At 36.8% G+C, this 17,112-nt stretch overlaps 1 protein-coding gene across 1 annotated transcript in view; it reads right to left on the bottom strand.

The window, feature by feature from the left end:
• Positions 1–17,112, bottom strand: part of LOC121368016 (calcium/calmodulin-dependent protein kinase kinase 1-like) — a 197,136-nt gene that overhangs the window by 160,166 nt on the left and 19,858 nt on the right. Inside the window, exon 2 of the mRNA XM_041492525.1 lies at positions 13,057–13,175. Coding sequence (XP_041348459.1) covers positions 13,057–13,066 — 10 coding nt within the window. The 5' untranslated portion in view covers positions 13,067–13,175. The remainder of the gene's footprint in view (positions 1–13,056; positions 13,176–17,112) is intronic.

Genomic DNA, 17,112 nt, shown 5'->3' with positions numbered 1-17,112 from the left:
TCCAAGATAAACCACTGTTAGCAATAACATACAATGTCATATATTCAGTCAAAACATAGTGCTAAATGCATGTACATGTATAAAACAAGTTAACAGTTATTAGTAAGTGCATGTCCTCATTGAAATAATGTTTGTCAAGTTGTCACAAGCTTTAGGAAGTAACAAAAAAAATACATTCACAAGGGACATAAATCTGATAACAACTACCAGAGTATTGATTTAATGTTGAGTGCCTGAACCTTTTTTGGATATAGGTACATGTACGTTAATAAAGTTAAAAGAAAAGAAAGATTTAATGTTTTTTATACCCACATGGGCAAAAATATCCGGGGAAATAATTTCCTGACAACTGCAGTGTATGCAGATTGCTATATATATGTATACACTCAATTCAATTCACAAGCCAAACTGTTCAAGACACAAACCCTAGTTTCAATCAGTCAAAATGTACATTAAGTTTGGTTAATCTGTAAAAATCCAAACACCTTTGGATTAAGTTACAAGACTGAAACAACAACTTGTTGGACATTGTGAAATGGAAAGACACCCTTTAAAAATAGACTAGACCTCATCTGTATAACTCAGAGGTATCTACATTTTTAAAAATATGAACGTCATTCCATCGGTTCAGCCGTAGCAATGTGAGTTTGTTCATTTCTTGTGTTAATATTAGAATGTTTCAAATTTAATTATAAGTATTGTCTGTTATTTCTTTTACGCTCATCTGGGCATGAACAACAAAAATCACCCACAAACTTATGTGAGAACGGCTTCGCCGATTCAGTTTACAGATGATTTTCTTTTCATATTCCGATGAACATAAAAAACATACCAGACAACCCTTAATTAGAAACACTAGGTTGACCAGAAACACTTCAATTGTGTGGAAATGGATAATTTAAACAATAAAATCAAAGTAATGTTTGATTACACTGACCAAAACTGGCTCTAACAGTGAAAAATATTCCACGGTGTTTAAAAACTAGGGTGTGTTACTTTAATTGGTGATCTGGTCAACTTTTCATGAATACTGGAACTTTTTATTCATAAATTTATTAAAGAACTATTCTAAACTGAATTTTTTTAATTTTTTCAAATTACAAAAATTCCATCTTACAACAAAGTATAACAAAAAAGTAACACGATATAAAGTTGTATCTGTGTACCTAACAGAGTCAAAGAGATATTTGTGCAAATTTTTACATTTGGAACATCAGTGTAGTATAAGCACATTTGGATTGAAGTTTGTTTTGTTTAATGACAACACTAGAGCATATTGATTAATAATCATCAGCTACTGGATATAAAATATTTTGTGATTAATTTTGACCTGTAGTCATCGGAGGAAACCTGCTACATTTTTTTCATTAGCAGCAAGGGATATTTAAATGCACTTTCCAACAGACAGAAAAGCACATACCATGGCCTTTGACCAGTTGTGGTACACTGATTTGAAAGAGAAAAACCCCCAGTCAATTGAATGGATCCACTGAAGAGGTTTGATACTGCTACGCAAGCACCTCAGACAAGCACTAAACCAACTGAGTTAAATCCCATCCTCAGTAGGATTATAGGTAAAATACCAGTACATGTGTATACAAATATATTTCATGTAACGAAAGAATTGGTTATGGGAGATGTGGTATAAACAATAATATGTCAAGTATTAGTTATCTTTTGTGCAATGAGTTCTAAAATATCAAACTACAATCAACCTTAGCTACAATTATATTGTGGAACTGGACTCAGATACATAACATTTTTCCAGTTCGTTACTTTCATTTTTGATTATCCTTGGAAATGGAATTATTTTTTTCAAACTGTCAAGGGGGAAATTGTATTCCTCAAAATAATCAAGGAGTCAAGTTATATTACTGAACATGAATAAACGTTTCAGGAAGTTGTTTTTATTACTGAGAACTGGATAAAGTAAATTAAAGTGGTTATGTTGGAAACTTGAATTCCACAGAATTGAATGTTACTGACTCAGTCGAGTGCTCGTCTAAGGTGCTTGCATCACAGGATCAAACCACCTTGGTAGATCCATTCAACTGACTGGGGTTTTTTTCTCATTCCAACCAGTGTGTCAAAGGCTATGGTACATGTATGTGCTTTCCTGTCTGTGGGAAAGTGCATATAAAAGATCCCTTGCTGCTAATGGAAAAATATAGCAGGTTTCCTCCGATGAGTCAGAATTACCAAATGTTTGATATCCAATAGCCGAAGGATTAATAAATCAATGTGCTCTAGTGGTGTCATTAAACAAACAATAACTATTGTTGCTGTCACCAATGACCAATGTTTAATTAAAGGGACAGACCCTAGTTTTTAAACACTACAGCATATGTTTCACTATTAGAGCTGTTTATGATCACTGAAATCAAACATTACTTATATTTTATTGTTTAGATTATCCATTTCCGTAGAATCGAAGTGTTTCTGGCCATCCTGTTGTTTCTAATGTGACAAAATACATTTTTCATATTGTTAAAAATGCACGTGCATCTGAGAAGTAGCAGTTATTGATTCGAGTTCTAGTCTATTTTTTAGGATATTTTCTGGTTTTAACGTCACAGACTCTTGTTTCACTCTGTTGTAACTTTTTCCAAGTGTGTTACAGGTTTGTAGATTAACCAAACGTAAGTGTCCATTTTTACAAGTTGAAACTAGGGTCTGCACCTTTAAGCAATGTGCTCTAGTGTGTCGTTAAACAAAAACAAACTGTGAGACAGTTGCATTCATAGATGTTCAATTTATGTTCAAAAATTATTAAGCTTAAATAAATTTAATTGAAAGAATTTGATTAAAATTTTAATTCTTTTTTTTTTTTTTAATTGGATCTATTGTGATGAACATTTCACTAACCTACGACTTATTGTTTGTGTTTGTTTTGTTTAATGTCACCACTAGAGCACATTGATTTATTAATCCTTCGGCTATTGGATGTCAAACTTTTGGCCATTTTGACATATAGTCTCAGAGATGAAACCCGCTACATTTTTCAATTAGTAGTAAGGGATTTTTTATATGCACCATCCCACAGACAGGATAGCACATACTACGGCCTTTGATATACCAGTCGTGGTGCACTGGCTGGAACGAGAAGTAGCCCAATGGGCCCACCAACGGGGATCGATCCCACACTGACCGCGCATCAAACGAGCGCTTTACCACTGTGCTATGTCCTGCCCCTTATTGTTTGTGAGAAATGGAGGTAAACACTAAAGTTGCCACTATCGTTGCTCCCACCACCACCGTAGCCGTACTTACATGTATGGTATATTTCAAAAAATTTCTCTGAAAATGCTAAACAAAAATTAGTTAAAGTTTTTTTAGTTTTTTTATTGAATCCATTGTGATGAACATTCATAGGTACAACTACAACATAAACCAAGTTTCACTGATCTAGGACTTATTGTATGCATTTGATTTGTTTAACGACACCACTTGAGCACATCAATTAATTAATCATCTGCTATTGGATATCAAACATTTGGTAATTCTGACTCGTAGTCATCAGAGGAAACCCGCTACATTTTTGTCTAATGCAGCAAGAGATCTTTTATATGCACCATCCCACAGACAGGAAAACACATACCACGGCCTATGTCCAGTTGTGGTACACTGGTTGGAATGAGAAAAAACCCAATCAGCTGAATGGATCCACTGAGGTGATTCGATCCTCCGACGCAAGCACCTCAAGCGACTGAGCTACATCCCACCTTTAAATAAAAATTAGATGCACAGTTTCTTTAAGTACAAATTGGAGTGGGAGGGAGCCCAGTGTTAAGTACAAATTGGGGTGGGAGGGAGCCCAGTGTTAAGTACAAATTGGGGTGGGAGGGAGCCCAGTGTTAAGTACAAATTGGGGTGGGAGGGAGCCCAGTGTTAAGTACAAATTGGGGTGGGAGGGAGCCCAGTGTTAAGTACAAATTGGGGTGGGAGGGAGCCCAGTGTTAAGTACAAATTGGGGTGGGAGGGAGCCCAGTGTTAAGTACAAATTGGGGTGGGAGGGAGCCCAGTGTTAAGTATAAATTGGGGTGGGAGGGAGCCCAGTGTTAAAGCATTTGCATGATGCGCAGTGGGTCGATCTCCGTCAAAGCATTTGCATGATGCGCAGTGGGTCGATCTCCGTCAAATAGGCTCATTGGGCTATTTCTCATTCCCGCCAGTGTACCACAACTGGTATATCAAAGGCCATGGTATATCAAAGGCCATGGTATATTAAAGGCCATGGTATATCAAAGGCCATGGTATGTGCTATCCTCTCTGTACGATGGTGCATATAAAAGATTTCTTACTACAATGGAAAAATGTAATGGGTTTCCTTTCTAAGACTTTACATCAAAATTACCAATTTAATGTCAGACATCCAATAGCCTAATAAATCAATGTGCTCTAATGGTGTCATTAAACAAAATAAACTTTTTTGGTAAGTCTAGACAAAAATAGATGCGCAGTTTCTTTAATTATGAACGTGATCTTTTGCACACAGTAGATTAAACATATCCGGGGTATATAGGAATATAATTGCGTGGGCATTTGCCAGGGCATGGTCACGTTACATGAAGCTTGACTGAAAAATAAATATGCACATTGCACTTACTTGCCTTTAGGCCATTAAGTACATGTTTGTTAAAACCACTGTTGTTTTTGTTTTATTGCAAATTAATTCTAATGCTAAATACATCTGTAAACCTATATAAGCTGTATTAATGCAATTACATTAATCACGTACTCATACGTTTGGCATTTGTGAACCAAAGAATGTTATACATGTTAGCTTACTTCAATAACATGCTATTGATTTTGTTCAGTATTGATTAGAATGGCTAATAAGTCTTTACGAAGATAATAAAAACTGTTCTCACATCCACATTAGCCATACTAAAAGTGCAGTGGTTTCTTTGTTTTCATGCTGCCCTTGGACATGTGCTATAAGACTATTTTGTAGAGTAACATTACATATTTGCTGATGACACAACTGGTTTAAGCCTGTAACTTAATATTATTTTGTTCATGAAATATATATATATATATAGTCAAACCAGCTCAATCAGTCAAATTTACTTGGTCTAGCAATAGCAAACATCCATGTATTAGTTTACTATTATCTAAATGATCAAATATATAGTGGAGATATCACAGGTATTTTTTAATATAAAAAATATAATTAGTGTCCATGTTAATCAGCATTATTTTACATCTTTTACAAGTTCTATTTATCCTAGAACACTTCAATATTTAGTAAATCACAGTTCTAAAGTCACTTCCATAGGTAATATGACGTCATCAAGATTAGCAAAAATGTATTTTGACATGACGCATTTTAACTAAATCTTATGAAAATGTCACGCTCAGATATACAGGTCTTGTTTGGCTTGTAAACAAATGATTTATTGACAGCAAAACATTGCTGGGTTTGCAAAATATCAAATGAATTTATGACATGGATATTATGGGTCAGTTATAGGATAAAGTATGATACATCTCTGTTAAGTAGCCACCTGTTAAATAAATACCATTTTATTATTCCATCAGATAATTCACCTGTATAAAGAGGCAACCTGTCTTAAAGGGACATTCCTGAGTTTGCTGCACTTTTTACGATGTTATCGACTAACAGAGACGTTTTAACGATTGTAATTACATATCAAATATATTTTTCTGCATAAAATATTAGTGGCTGTATATTGAACGTGTTTCTGATCGTTCTAATATTTGTATTAAGTTAAATTTCATCTTATTTCCTAAAATACAGTTTTTTCGTACGTACAAAATTATTTGAAGACAACATCCAGTTTGGGCTTCTTACAAATATTAACATGACCAGAAACACACTGACATTCTACTGACATTAGTGTAAGACACTGATATTCTAAACAAGAAAATATATTTAATATGTAAGTTTAATCGTAGAAATATTTTATTAGTCGGAAACATCTTACAATGCAGCAAACTCAGGAATGTCCCTTTAAGATACCATTTAACTGTTCTTGTAGATCAATACAGCATAGTTCACTGTATATATATATGCCACCTGTCTCATGATACTATTTAACTGGTTTCTCAGATCAATACCTAGAGAATACGGCATGAGTGGCCATTAGATACCATTTACCTTATGAGTTCTTTCAAAATGTATCCAATGAGTGAAAGTGAGTTAGATACATTTTTAAACAACGAGTTGTAAGATAAATGGTATCTAATGAAAATTCATGTACCGGTAGTATTTTTTATTCTTACATATCCTGAAAAAACTGTTTTAAAATAAATTTAAACATCTTTACCAACTAAAAACCTACATGTACATGTGTGTATGACCCTTGCAATTGTGGCTGTATATTATCCACTTTTTATACAGAGTATTTTTCCCAGTATAGGTGGCTTATAAATACAGGTCTGACTGTATCAATACCTGAAAGAGAATAATTGAAGAAGAAAAAAAAAACCTTGAACATCAGCTAAGCTACCATATTAATAATGTACATAGCCACTTTTGGACTTAAAATTCTAAATGTGCATAGTATGACAAAGCAAAATATCAGCAGCTCGACCACCTAATACTGATTATCAAGGGATGTTTTAATGGCACTTGTCAACAGCCAAAATAATACCATGGATGCAGGTTTCATTCACAAAGTGCTGGTTGGAATGAGAAAACCTAAAATGGGTGTCTATAGACGGGGGGGGGGGGGGGGGGGTGGTCAATCCTATTATATCTAAATCACATCTCTTGACTATAGTACTTTACCACTGAGCTGAATTGTAGGCAAATAGGCAAGTAAATTAATGTATAATGTACAAGACTGCATGGCTTGGTCACAAAATGGGATGTTCTGATCAAATTACCGTATATATCTCAACAACAGTGCAGTGATAGAAATAAGCTGAATTTTTTAATTGTCCACTGGACAAGCACATCTAAAAATGTACTGGTCCACCAATATTTTTACTTGCTCAAAAGTAAAAACTTGCAGCAATTGATAAAAATTATCATACTGCTTTATATTTTTATTACTTGTCAACCGGATAACCACTGATGTACACTATGCTTGTCCAAGAAAATTTTCACTTGTCGGGACAAATGGACAAGTGCTTATTTTTAACGCTACAGTGCATGTAACCAGGTTTTTAGTACAGGTATAATGTTAGGCTTCTTTTTTTTTTTTTAAATAAAACAATCCAATGAAAATGGTAGCTAAGCTTTTTATTAGTAAAGTACAGGTGCATGTAGTGATAAACAAAATTAACCCCCAAAAATTTGTTTCGTTTAATGACACCACTAGAGCACATTTATTTATTAATCACTGGCTACTTGATGTCAAACATTTGGTAATTCTAACATATAGTCTTAGAGAGGAAACCTGCTACATTTTTCCATTAGTAGCAAGGGATCTTTTATATAAACACCATATTAATCCCACAGACAGGATAGCACATACCATGACCACTGATATACCAGTCGTTGTGCTGTGGCTGGAATGAGAAATAGCCCAGTGGGGATCGATTCTAGACTGACGGTACATCAGGCGAGTACTTTACCATGCACCGGGCTATGCACCACCCTAATTAAGTTACAATGAAGGTTTGGTCATAAACTAAAACATTATAAATGAGAAATGTTAAGAGGTTCAGCACATACCACAGACTTTGATTAAAATATACCAATCATGGGGCATTCATTACCCAGTGGTTCAGCACATACCACAGACTTTGATTAAAATATACCAATCATGGGGCATTACCCAATGTTTCAGCACATACCACAGACTTTGATTAAAATATACCAATCATGGGGCATTACCCAATGGTTCACCACATACCACAGACTTTGATTAAAATATACCAATCATGGGGCATTCATTACCCAGTGGTTCAGCACATACCACAGACTTTGATTAAAATATACCAATTATGGGGCATTACCCAGTGATTCAGCACATACCATAGACTTTCATTAAAATATACCAATCATGGGGCATTAGCCAGTGGTTCAGCACATACCAAAGACGTTGGGGCATTTATTACCCAGTGGTTTATGTTACCAAATTCCAGGGGCCGACTGTGTTATATGGACAATTACTGGTTAATTATGAAGGCTAGTCTAAGTGGTGTTCACCTGTGATCTATAGACTGGCAGAATCTGTAATATTCTGCATCATTAAAGGTGTGAGAAAATCTTATTTCTTACACACCTGTTAGATAGAACACCATGTGTGAGATTTCTAGTATCACATAGCAATCTCTAATGTACACATGATATCGATTTAAAGACATCTGCATAACTGACTACTCATTGTGATGACCCAGATATCAAAGCCATACTATCCAATGAAATAAGCACAACTGAAAGTGATTGCTCTTATAAGTGAACCCAAAATTGAGTGCTTTGTGATGCACTTGTAAGTTAACTGCAATAAAAAATATTAATTTGAATTTGAATAGATGTTTAAATTTAAATTAAACCTGGTTTTTAAGGATATGTAAGAAAGAAAATATACTACACCCATTTCTGTTAAGATACCACTAATTATCAACACAACTTGTTTAGAAACATATTCAACTCACTTTCACTTGTTTCATATGTTTCAATACAACTTATAATTCATTTCAACTTATTTTCATGCTTATATCCAATTAAGGTTCAAGCATGCTGTCTGGGGCATACACCTCAGCTATCTGGGCTTTCTGTCCAGGACATTGAGTTAGTTGTTAGTTGGTTAGTGGTTAATGAGAGATAAGAGGGTGTAGTGGCCTTACACCTACTCATTGAGCCCTTAAGAACTCACTCTGGGTTGGAGCCGGTACCGGGCTGTGAACCCTCCCTGTATCTACCAGCCTGTAGTCTGATGGCTCAACCACTGCACCACCGAGGCCGGTCAACTTATAATAAGATTAATGGTAAATCTAACAGGCACTCATGTAGTATATTCTGTTCATTTAGTCTTGATATTGAAAGACTACAGGCCTCAGATAATTTGGTATAAACCACTTGTGGGTTATGTAAAACAAACTCAGGTCTTTCGTTTTGTTTTTTGTGTAACCCATTAAGACTATGAAGAAATTAATGATATTTTAATTGTAATGTGTGAACACAAAATGGGAAGAAAGAAATGTTTTATTTAATGATGCACTCAAAACATTTTATTTACAGTTATATGGCGTCAGACATATGGTAAAGGATACACACAAATATTGAGAGAGGAAACCTGCTGTCGATACTTCATGGGCTACTCTTTTCGATTAGCAGCAAGGGATCTTTTATATGCACCATCCCATAGACAGGATAGCACATACCACAGCCTTTGATGTACCAGTCGTGGTGCACTGGCTGGAGTGAGAAATAGCCCAATGGGCCCACTAACAGGGATCGATCCCAAACCGACCGTGCATCAAGTGAGTGCTTTACCACCAGGCTACGTCTCACCCCGTGAATATAAAATGGGTTATGGAACACTAGACTTGCATGAGCACGAGCAAGATTATTCTTGCAATATTCAGAGGCCTGGTTTATATACATGCATGGCCATTCTGAGCAAGAAAGCTGTCCAGATTTCAGTTCATTTCAACTTATTTTCGTGAGGTTAAAGCACGCTGTCCTGGGCACACACCTCAGCTATCTGGGCTGTCTGTGCAGGACAGAGGATTAGTTGTTAGTTGTTAGTGAGAGAGAAGAGGGTGTAGTGATCTTACACCTAAACATTCAGTCATTAAAATTCGCTCTGGGTGGGAGCCAGTACCGGGCAGCAAATCACCTATCAGCCTTATGTCTGGTGGCTTAACCACAACAACACTGAGGCCAGTGCACTGCTCAGAACCATACCAAGCCTAAAATAATTATAGGGGGTACCCACCCAGTTGGGTAGTAAAAACAACCTATTAGTTACAACCATGCCTTAGCAGATGGTGTCATTTCTTGTAAAAATGACACTCTACGATGAAAAATACATTGGCTACTATAGGTATTAGTTTCCAAACTCTAGTTTTTTAATAAACAGTATGTTTTGTTATCTTTTAACATTGGTACATGCCACACAGAAAAGATACATGTATTCTTATATACTGTGTTATAAAACCAACTGTGAAAATAGGCTATTAAAAAAAGAGGGCCAGAACAGCGTGTCAAGAAAGGCTTATTTGTTATGTAATAGGATTTGTCTTCTGACTGGCAGGATATCACTCTGCTTTATCCAGTTATCACATTCTGCCAATACAGTGGACGACTGCGCGATAAACACAAATGACTAAGAAATATTTTGGGTATTTTCTTTTCTGAATTGCATATAAATCTTTTTGCACTGTTACACCTTCAGAATGAAAAAAACCCCAGAGTGATCGTTGCATTTTATGTTCTTGTTTACGCTGCAGTATTTAATAATCTGCCTGAGGTGCTGAACATTGTTCAGTGCTTCTACTAGTGTTAGGAATACAAAAAAGAAAAAGGTTTGTTTTGTTTAACAACACCACTAGAGCGCATTGATTAATCAAACATCACTGGATGTCAAACATTTGGTAATTTCTGACTCGTATAGTCATCACAAAAAACCTGCTATATTTTTCCTAATGCAGCAAAGGATCTTTTATATGCACTTTCCCACAAACAGGAAAGCACATACCATGGCCTTTGTTCAGTTGTGGTGCACTGGTTGGAACAAAAAAAAACCCCAGTCAGTTGAATGGATCCATAGAGGTGGTTCGATCCTGTGACGCAAGCACCTCAAGCAAGAACTCAACCGACTGAGCTAAATACACCCCCGTCATGATGACTACTCTTTGCAATACATACATGTATATACATGTATATATATATATACTCATTTAGTTAAATCTTATTTGTGTGCCTATATCCAGTTAAGGTTCAAGCATGCTATCCTGGACACACATCATCTCCAATATCTGGAAAATCTACTGAGGACAGGTTAGTGGTTAGTGGGTGAGAAATCAGTGCAGGTTGCACAACATCGTTTAATTTTGCAGGCATTTCAATACAATTTCTGTCAGGATATATTTTGTGAAAAATAGAATAATGTTGAGAGGGCTATGTGACTGCTACTGTTAGTACTGTTGGTAACTACCATTCAAAAATAAATCAACATAGGTTGACCACCCTTACTTAATTAAGCAAGAGTACTGTCTCGTTTTGCTGTTACACAAGTGGCATCTTATCACGTACACAGTTGTTATTATGTAATAATAAACATAACAAAAAAAGCAATGACACAGCAAATGGTAAATGCTTACTTTGGGTTAAGAGTCAGTACTGGCAGAGCTGGTTCAAGGATCCACGAGGCCTGTAGCACACCCATCCCAGGATATATATTTTGCAAGGGGGAGGGGGAAATGACCTGGGGAAAATAAATGTGCACATCACCGTGGGGCCCCCTGAAGTGCGGGGCCCATAGCATGTACTACATGTGGTACTAGGATAAACTGGCTCTGAGTACTGGGAATACAAACTCTGACTTAACAGCAGTGCCTTTATAACCACCAAATCACCTAGGTCAATGTATGTGTTGCAGAGTGATAGTTCCCATTAAACATCAAGGTCTGCATGGCATTATACCAACTTCCCTTAACTCCAGAGCCCTCCCATACAAAACATAAAACACCAATAAATATCAACCTATTTATTGATAACACACGAGGCCTGGCCCACTGACCAAGTGTGCATTATGTAACACATGATAACAGATATTGCTTCACACAATGACTTAAGTAATACTTCAACATACTCTTATACAAAATAACAAAAACACCACTTGCCCTGTTGGTCTGCTAGGCTGAATGACATGTGCTACAAACTGCACGTGCAGCATTAACTACACCGAAGCACCACCTATGGAAGCTACTCCCAAATTAAGAGAAAATAATTTCTGTCTAATTCTCTGCGATCAACCGACATAAATTATATTTCTCTCTCCCTAACAACTAACCACTGTCCTAAACAGACAGTCCAGATAGTTGAAGTGTATGTCCAGTACAGACAGTCCAGATAGTTGAAGTGTATGCTCAGAACAGACAGTCCAAATAGTTGAAGTGTATGTCCAGGACACATAGATTGAAGTGTATGTCTAAGACAGACAGTCCAGACAGTTGAAGTGTATGTCCTGGACACACAGATAATTGAAGTGTATGTCCATAACAGACAGTCCAGATAGTTGAAGTGTATGTCCAGGACAACCAGTCCAGATAGTTGAAGTGTATGTCCAGGACACACAATCCAGATAGTTGAAGTGTATGTCCAGGACACACAGATAGTTGAAGTGTATGTCCATAACAGACAGTCCAGATAGTTGAAGTGTATGTCTAAGACACAGTCCAGCTAGTTGAAGTGTATGTCCAGGAAACACAGATAGTTGAAGTGTATGTCCAGGACACACAGATAGTTGAAGTGTATGTCCAGGACACACAGATAGTTGAAGTGTATGTCCATAACAGCCAGTCCAGATAGTTGAAGTGTATATCCATAACAGTCAGTCCAGACAGTTGAAGTGTATGTCCATAACAACCAGTCCAGATAGTTGAAGTGTATGTCCAGGACAGACAGTCCAGATAGTTTATGTCCAGGACAGACAGTCCAGACAGTTGAAGTGTATATCCAGGACACACAGATAGTTGAAGTGTATGTCCAAAACAGACAGTCCAGATAGTTGAAGTGTATGTCCAGGACAACCAGTCCAGATAGTTGAAGTGTATGTCCAGGACAGCCAGTCCAGATAGTTGAAGTGTATGTCCAGGACATACAGTCCAGATAGTTGAAGTGTATGTCCAGGACAGACAGTCCAGATAGTTGAAGTGTATGTCCAGGACAGACAGTCCAGATAGTTCAAGTGTATATCCAGGACACACAGATAGTTGAAGTGTATGTCCAGGACAGACAGTCCAGATAGTTGAAGTGTATGTCCAGGACACACAATCCAGATAGTTCAAGTGTATATCCAGGACACACAATCCAGATAGTTCAAGTGTACATGTATATCCAGAACACACAATCCAGACAGTTGAAGTGTATACAGTCCACAGGCCAGTGTGCTGGAAATAAGATTGACCTACCTGTTCCCATTGTTGCTGCTTGAGAAGGACCACTGTGTGTTACAGAGCCTGCAACATCCCCTTCAAATTCATCTCAGTACTCTCATCGGCATGTTCACTATCCTGCACAGAAGATCCATCTGAAAGTACATACAAACAGAAAAACACACATTAAACAGGAATGAAAGTAACATTTAAAAAAAAAAGGAGAAAACTATGAGATTGCTACAAATCTGAACGACAAAACCATTATCTGCGATTAAGACTGTATCATTGCATAATGCAGAGTCAAATGAGCATTTGGCAAAATAATGGTTGATTCCATGAATCTCCTTCTAGTGCTTCGTCTGTAGGAGGACTGCCACTTCTGAGGAGATCCTTTATTGGACAAGCTTGACATTAAAGAACAAGGACAGGCACAGTTTTGTTAGAACTCAAATCTGAACTTTGGGGAAAATGTAATAAGGAGAGTGATTATTCACCTTGCACTATTTCAGGAGAGTGAGTTTTTTCAGCTCACCTCAGTTTTACTATGGTGATGATTGACTGCATTAAATTATTTGACAAAGTCAGATGATGAAATTAGTTTTACCTCCAGTTTACATTACTAGTGTAGTAGCATTCCAATTATCAATAAATGCATTCACAATGATGGGATGCGCATCTCAATTATTTTAGTTATTAACTGCATATCCGATTTTTTCAATTTATTTTCATGTTTATTTATCCAATAATGATCTCTTAAATGAATTCAAGACTATCTCATGGTCAATTCCTTGATGTGGTGAGTTAGCTTGCATGTCTCAATGACTCGGAGAGCTATGCCAGCTGGAGCATCAGCTCCTGGTAGGGTCACCCAAGCTGGACTGGTCAAAGGGTAGAGACTAGACTAATATGGACCAGACAGACAGGGGACGTTAGTCAAGAAAGACAACTGTCTAGGAGAAGCAAACTCCAAAATCAAAGGAAACTCTCCTAGGAGAAGGAAAACTCCAAACTCAAACCAAGTCCATTGAAGTCAAGAGTACAGAAGCTATGCATAAGCATTAGTGTGGAAACAAAAAGGAAATGTCTGTACATGCACCAAGCTCTATGATCATGAGACAGATGGATATATCGAAGTGGTGTCATCCCCATGGACCAAAGCCAGGTGGGTACGGTGCTGGGCCTCCAGCCTCGAAGGGACAACCATCTTCAGGCTAAGAACTGGTCACTGCCATCTCAGATCCCATATGTACCACCTGAAACTGGCAGACACTGATGAATGTTCATGTCAAACAGGACCACAGTCCCCAGAGTACATCCTGCAATTCTGGCCCCTCTACAATGAAGCCAGGATAAAGCACTGGTCAAACGGAGCAACACTGGCTGTCAAACTTTGGGGTTCCAAAGAAGACTTGACAGAGACAGTGTTTTTTATCACCACAACTGGACTCTAAATCTAAAGCATGATCAACTATAGCTTGAACGCAGAAGAAGAAGAATTCAAGAGTATTTATAAATCAGGAGATATAACTGAGCTCAGTTTTCTTTAATCTTTAAAACAAATAATTTTATAATAAAGACAAGTGTGATAATCATTTGAATATTTAATATATACCTATCACAATAAACAATACCATACATTAGTTACATGGAATTTAAAGTAAAAGCCAATACAGATGAGTAAAAAGATGCAAATACTATTTGTAACATGAAACAAAGTATGGTAATTAAAATGTCAACCAAACAAAAAGTGATGACAGTGTGTACAAGACACCAACCAATACCAGTGAGATTTTACATTAATCAGTCATTGCCAGGAGCAAAATGAAGATGAGTTGAAGATCACTCTCCTGAAATGGTGCTAGGTAATAATTACCTTCTCACCTAAAACTTTCCAGGCGATTATGGAGGGGAATACGACCGATCAGTCAATGTTTCTGGAGAAGACTGCCAATATGTGGTGGATTAAACAAAGTGTGGACAGACACAAATGGTAATTAAAAATCGACAATTAATACATGTAGGCCTACTTGCATGATCAGGTTCCTTTTCAAAGCGTAAAAACAAGCACAAAATATGACATCACATGTACTTGGAAACTCTATACACTAAACCATGATTTGTGATTTAAGTTTATATAAGAATTGTTTTTCATTTTGGAGGATTTTGTTTTTATGTACATGTATACAACAACCACAAAGTTTGTTTTCTGCATTTTACTGAAGAATAACTAGGTGTGTGTATGGGGGGCTGGGGGTTCTGGGTGTGAAACCTTTGCTCAAGAAACTGTTATTTTAAAAAATATATTTACTGGGCGAGCATGTTTAGACCCCCCCCCCCCCCATATAAACTTTGTTCATCATAATCAGGCACGTAGCCAATGGGGGGGGGTCACAGGGGGGTTGACCGACACCCCCACACCGGTGATTTTTTTTTCAATGTTTGTCAACGCAAAATTGCACCTCAAACATGTCTTCGCACCCTCGTGTGAGACACTTTGTGCCTCACCATAAGCCTAAACGAACCCCCCCCCCCCCCACAAAAAAAATTCTGGCTATGGGCCTGATAATTTAACCACATACCATCCCCTGCTAAAAAGTTAGTTTAATCTTATGCAGACTTCAACATTAAGGAGAGCTATATTACTCCCTGAATTAGAATCCCTCTTAGTGTACATGTAGTGATTAGGCCTGCTATAGAAGCCAGGTGCAGTTCCAAACTTATACATGTATTATAGTTTTGATGACAAACAAACAAATATTGTTTGACATAAACCTTTTTAAACATAACATACAATTATATTTTTGCACAGTTCTTTATACTGGTTTTCCTTACTAAAACCAAACTCTTATAAATGTTCGGATAGTTTTCCATTTGAAAGAACGCACCTATATCAAAGGTTTCAAAGTTTAACAGAAAGTGACATCACAGGTTTCAAAGTTTAATAGAAAGTGACATCGCAATGTGCATCACGGGAAACATTAGAATACATGACTGTGTGGTCCAAACAGAGAGGCTCATTATGGCTTGCAAGCTTTCCTTAAATAAATGGAGTTTTTTCGATAATGGAAAAAACCCACTTAACTTTTAATTTTTATATAGATGTTGTTCATCACATTATTTTTGCATTTACCATAGTTCGACACCCAATAGCTGATGTATTTTTTATGCTGGGGTGTCGTTAAACATTCATTCATTCATTAACATGCAATTATGCAAATGCATCGTACAAAAAGAACCTGTTTAATTGATGCTCTTGTTCGGACTATAACCCAACCATTTAATCTTCCATAGGTCAAACTTAATGGGAAGTCCTACAAACAAAACAAGTTCAACCTGTAAATAGCCCTTGGGGAAAATAACATCTAAATTTACATCTCCTTTCACTTTTTTTTTTTTGCTTGCACTTTTTTCCTTCTGTTTTTGTATGAATCACAAGTTAAAATGGATCAAATCAGAACTATAGACTAACCCAGTCATACTTGAATACATGTAGCTACTAGATAATGCCTTAAAATATGGGCCAAACTAAGAATAGGTCAAAATGTTCAATGCCTCAAACGTTTCTGGTATCTTATTATGTGTATCAGTCATAAAGATAGCCATTTAATATGTACAGATATATATATATTTATATTCACACTGCCACACGAGGTAATGTAAGCTTTAATGGTGCCTTAAGGTGTGGGTCATGCACATGATTAACAAGTTAGAATGCCCATGAGGCCTTGAGGCGACTCTCATATTTTGTGTCATTGATAATGTCAGATATAAATCTAACCTTCCCATTTCACGACTGTCAACGACTGATTAGATACATGTAGTTAACCCTTTCATTGGTACTGAAATATAAGTTTATTTTGTTTAATGACACCACTAGAGCACATTGATTTATTAATCATCGGCTATTGGACGTCAAACATATGGTCATTTTGACAGTCATAGAGTGAAAACCCACTACATTTTTCATTAGTAGCAAGGGATCTGTTATATTCACCATCCCACAGACAGGATAGCACATACCATGGCCTTTGATATACCAGTCGTGGTGCACTAGCTGAAATGAGAAATAGCCCAATAGGCCCACTGACG

This window comes from Gigantopelta aegis, chromosome 3 (genome assembly GCF_016097555.1).
Source record: "Gigantopelta aegis isolate Gae_Host chromosome 3, Gae_host_genome, whole genome shotgun sequence".
Taxonomy (NCBI): Eukaryota; Metazoa; Mollusca; class Gastropoda; order Neomphalida; family Peltospiridae; genus Gigantopelta; species Gigantopelta aegis.
Note: the sequence above shows the minus strand (reverse complement) of the source record. Positions and strands in the feature narration are given on the sequence as shown.